The sequence below is a fragment of the Glycine max genome, chromosome 4 (assembly GCF_000004515.6).
Source record: "Glycine max cultivar Williams 82 chromosome 4, Glycine_max_v4.0, whole genome shotgun sequence".
NCBI classification, from domain to species: domain Eukaryota; kingdom Viridiplantae; phylum Streptophyta; class Magnoliopsida; order Fabales; family Fabaceae; genus Glycine; species Glycine max.
The window spans coordinates 3,561,936-3,566,809 of NC_016091.4; the positions used below are offsets into that span (position 1 = coordinate 3,561,936).

General features: G+C 30.7%; 1 protein-coding gene across 1 annotated transcript; it reads right to left on the reverse strand.

Moving 5' to 3' along the window:
- Positions 1 to 3,971: 3,971 nt before the first annotated feature.
- LBD16 (LBD domain-containing transcription factor) lies at positions 3,972 to 4,874 on the reverse strand. Its single transcript, NM_001353966.1, has 2 exons — positions 4,575 to 4,874; positions 3,972 to 4,495 (listed from the first exon to the last, which is right to left on the reverse strand). Exons 1-2 carry the CDS (start codon positions 4,807 to 4,809, stop codon positions 4,173 to 4,175), a joined length of 558 nt encoding a protein of 185 aa, NP_001340895.1. The 5' UTR covers positions 4,810 to 4,874; the 3' UTR covers positions 3,972 to 4,172.

The window sequence follows — 4,874 nt, forward strand, 5'->3', positions numbered from 1 at the left end:
TCTTATTAACCAACAGGTAAAATTTGTAAGTTTCTTAAAAATTTTACACTCAACTTTTGCTCTTATTAACCAACAGGTAAACTTATTTCAATTGCGAATGTTAACCACTTGAACAATCAAGGAGAGATCCAAGGGATGCAAAGCATGGACCTTCCCGACGGGGATGATCAAAAGAAAAATTAAAATTAAATAAAAAATAATTATAAAAGAAAATATATGAAAAATATTTTTTTTAGTTGTTATTCGGTTAATTTTTTAGTGATGAATCATTTTTAACTAGAGAAGAAATAAAGAGAGATAGATTCTGTGGGGAAAAAAAGAGAGAGATAAATAAATTATAGATAGATGAACAAAATAAACGAGAAATAGAGTAAACTAAAATTATAATGAGTTACACACTTACACCTTTAAAGATGCTTATTAACTTTAATCTTTATCCTTTTTTTTTTATATTGTTCTTCCAACACAATTTTGTTTCAAGTGTAATCTTGTTCTCAGCAACATCTCAATAAAGAGGAATAACAACAGGATTTCTAATCATTTTTCACAGTGAATATCAGTCAAATATTTTTTTTTTATCAATTTTACTAACATTAATTCCTTAGGTAGATAATATAAAACAGAATAAATTTATAGTTTTTATCATAATGAATATTTTTTCTCGATATTTATTTAGCTGCTACAGCTATTGTTAATACAATCATTCTTTTATGTAGGTAAATTTTATTAACCTCTTGGGCCGACAATTTCTACTGTAATGCCATCGATCTATCGAGATCATAAAATATCTTAATTTTCAAATGAAACGACCTTTTTTCTTCATTTTATTTTTGACCTAATGTCTCCAATCTCCATCAGAGGATTCAATTAATGACATAGCATATTGATTATTTTGTCTCCATATATGAAAATGAAAAGCAAAACAAAGCACAAACTGATCCTCAAGAATGCTTGACACTCCCACACTCAGCTGTGATTAATTAGCGGTGAAGGAATTAATTAGTAACTTGTGGATAGTATGGGGTCCATATTGAAAAGACAAGGTTTGAGACGCGGCGAAGGTACTGAATTGGAGAAAGTAGGAGTATTTTATCTTTTGTATAAGCCAAAAAAAAAATCAATATTTTTTGTTTGTAAATATAAACAAATGTGAATTACTTTTTCAATATATCTTTTATGGGATTTTATGCTTAATATAAGATCTAATGAAAAATATTTTTTATCCATAAAAACAAAAAGAAATTAAGTATTTTAATATTTTTAGTAACTTATACATCATATTAAAATAATTAAATTAAATCCTCTCGACTAATGGAAGATAAATTAATAAAATTAATTAACTTTCTTAATAAATTTGAAACTAGTTTTTTTTTTATAAATGAGAACGGAAGAAATATAAATTGTCATATAATATTAATTTCTAAATTAGGTATTTTAATATTCTTAATTAAAATTAATGCATCAACATACACAATAAAAACCTAACATTTTTTTATAACAGTCACACTAAGGTTCAAATATATAACCTCATACACACTAATACTATTCCAGTAATCTAGTCCCACCACACAAAAACCTAACATTAAGAAGTAACATAAATTATCAGAACAAAAAACTCTAATTTGAATTAAATTTTAACACCAAAATCATCTGTGTTGTATTTTGTAAGGTATTTCAAAAGGCTCTCATTCTACATTTTTTGATCTAGCTTACTCTTTAGTGTTTACATTTCAACTTGTTTTTTAAAGTTAAACAAGCAGGTAATAGAAGATTTATACTTATCAAAAGAAAATGTGTCTTTTTGTTGTTGCTTTAGGCTGTTTTTCATTTCTTGCCAAAGTACTCTATCTCTATGTTAATATGGTGGCTTTTGGCGTGGAACCCACTTGTAGTGGAGGAAATCCATGGCTGACGTGCACCGCACCATCACGGGGACTTGGTCTCATAATCCCATGGTTCAAATTGCCACCTTCCACCATTTTTTACCTCCTTTTCGTGTAGATTCCTCAAATATTCTGACACATGCGGCGTAACGTTAAAGTAATGCATCCTATCCTATACTTTTTTCTCAATGCGTGCCCCTTTTCTAGTTTTCTGCCTACGACTCAAACAGACTGTAACCCCACCCTCAGCCTATGTTTTCTTTTTTTACCGTTCAAATCTACGTACTATATATATATATATATATATATTAAATCGAAATTTACGGCATCAAATGAAAATTTGAGCTAATCTTATGACATTTAAGATGTTTTGTTGATTACAAATTTTACTTTTTTCGTCTCTAGTTATAAAATTGTTTTTAGAATTTTATTTGTTTTTTTTACATTTTTTTAATTTTTTGATATATTAATTATTTTTATATATTTTTAGTTAATTATTTTTTCTCCAAACATTAATAAAAAATAATTAATTGAATAAAAAAATAATTTTAAAATAATAGAATAAATAATTAACAAACTGATTAATTAAATTAATTTTCTTAAGAGATATAAATTAATTAAAACACCTCATAATTAATAGCAGAAGGAAGGGTGAAAGAGTCAAATATTGGAAGAAAAAAAATACTCTAATTCTCATTCATGTGTAGAAACAGAATCGGTCCTCACATGGGAGGCACCTGTGCAGGTGTTTAAAACTCGCACATATTGCGCAAACCTCGTCATGTAATTGTACGGTCCAGACTATGCCCTTGCACGTCAATGTCATCAAATTTATTAAGTTTTTCTTAAAAAAAGAACTAGGGTGTTCACAAACTAAAAATAGAAAAAATATTTTAAAAAATGAAAACGAATATAAATGAAACTGAAAATTTTTATAAGAGATTGAATCATATTTTATACTTGATTTTGAGAACAGCTTCAATTTAAATCAAACTTATACATCGGTCCACACAGTTGTTCATGTATCAGTAGAGGATTCCACGGGCAGCACCTGCTTCTTCAGGCGGAACTCCTGGTTAAAGAGTCACTAGGAATGCTGTCAAGATATTAGTATCTTTGGTTTCAATATATTTTTGTTATCATTATAAGGTTTACATTTTTTTATATGTATTTATGAAATTATCACAAAACTTACATTTTTATTTATTGAATTATATGGATTTGATTTTAAGAACTGACGACTCACCACATGTTTGGATATATGTTAAAACAATATGATTGACGTTAGTTTAGATCCTTCCCAATGTAGTTTCCATCCTTTTATTGTTTTGGACGAAAATATTTGAATAAGTGTGTATTTAAAAGGAAACCAAACACGCCAGAATTAAATACAAACTAAACTTATATATAAGTTTATATTTTTATTTGTAAATTTATTATATCACTCATGTTTTTGTTTTTATTTTTTATTTTTTATAAAATTATGAAATAATTCATACTTATTTATGAAAATGATCCAATTCAAACTATGTAAGATTTGGTTTCATCAAGTTTAAATAATAAACCAAATAGATTGGATAATGAATTTACAAAGATGAAGTGATAGATTGAATCAGATTATATTTTTTATTAAAATTGATCCAATAATTCATCGAAACTCGTGATTATTACAAGATCATGCATCTCAACAATTATTGTTGCTTTCTTAACTAGGAATGGATTCTCTCCCCTAAGGCCGTAACATTATCACTACATAAAGAACTTCACCCTTTAATATATTTTATTAATATATTTTTATTATATAAAATGTGGAAGTCTCCAAGATTTTTCTTTTAACTTAGGAGGATTCTTTCTCATTCTCAACTATCTCATACCTTGTTGCTATAGTAAATTAAAGATTTAAGAACAATTACTAATTTATACTCGAATGGAAGAACATGACTTGAACTCTTAATTTTAGTTAGTGGGTTTATCACTCAATCCACTCACATAAGAAGTCTCATTTTTGTGTATGGACAGATCGAAGAAAAAGACGGGATAGGGAGAAAAAGAAAAGAAAAGAAATGAGAGAAGATGATATATGTAATAGATGGTGTAATGAGAAATGAAATTAAAAAAAGAAAGTAAATATATAATAATATTAGTATTGCCTCAAAATTTATGGAACTAGAATATCGAAAGGCATTCTCTTTGATTAGGTTGTTGTTATTCCAACTTAGCTTGTTCTTGCCCCGAGCATTCAAGGTACGTAGGAGAAGTGAATCTCCCTCTCCGCTCATAATTAAATAACTAGACGAACAGATTCAAAAGCTTTTTCCCATCGTCGCTGCTGCAAATCTCTGATTCTCCAGAAACCATGGTCGACATAACCGGTGCTGTTGCATCGCTGCTTCTCTTCAAAGAATCTGACGCCAGAGACTGGAACTGATGAGAGAACATGCTTTCTGATGGCGCCACAACCTCCGACAGCGGCCGGAGAACGCCTCCGGCGAGCACCGTGTGGACGGCGGCCTGGCACACGTGCCAGTTACCGCTCAGCAGGAGTCCGACGGCACCGTTAACGGGATTAACGGTCCGTCCGCACGCTTCAAACAGAAGAGACTGAAAGAGCGCTGTAATTAATTGCATAAATGGCATGTCAAAGTAATTAAATGAATTGTGGAGAAAGAAAAACAAGAATAGATAGCGTACCGGGTCTGTTGTTTAGTGGGACGGAGGAGATGAAAAACATGAGGTCGCTACGGCCGAAGAACTTAGCCAGGAAGAGAGTTGCATGGGCCTGTGCATGCGGACAATCGATCCAGTTCAGGGAGGATCTCAGGCTGCACCTCTCGCTGCATCTTTTGCGGAGGACTCGGCAACCATTGCAGCTCATGCTTTTTCTTTTTTGCTGCCTCGGGGAATCTTTATCATAGAGGAAGACCATCACCACATCAATAAATAAGTCATCATCAATGCTACCAACTTTTTCTAGCACACACACTCGACTCA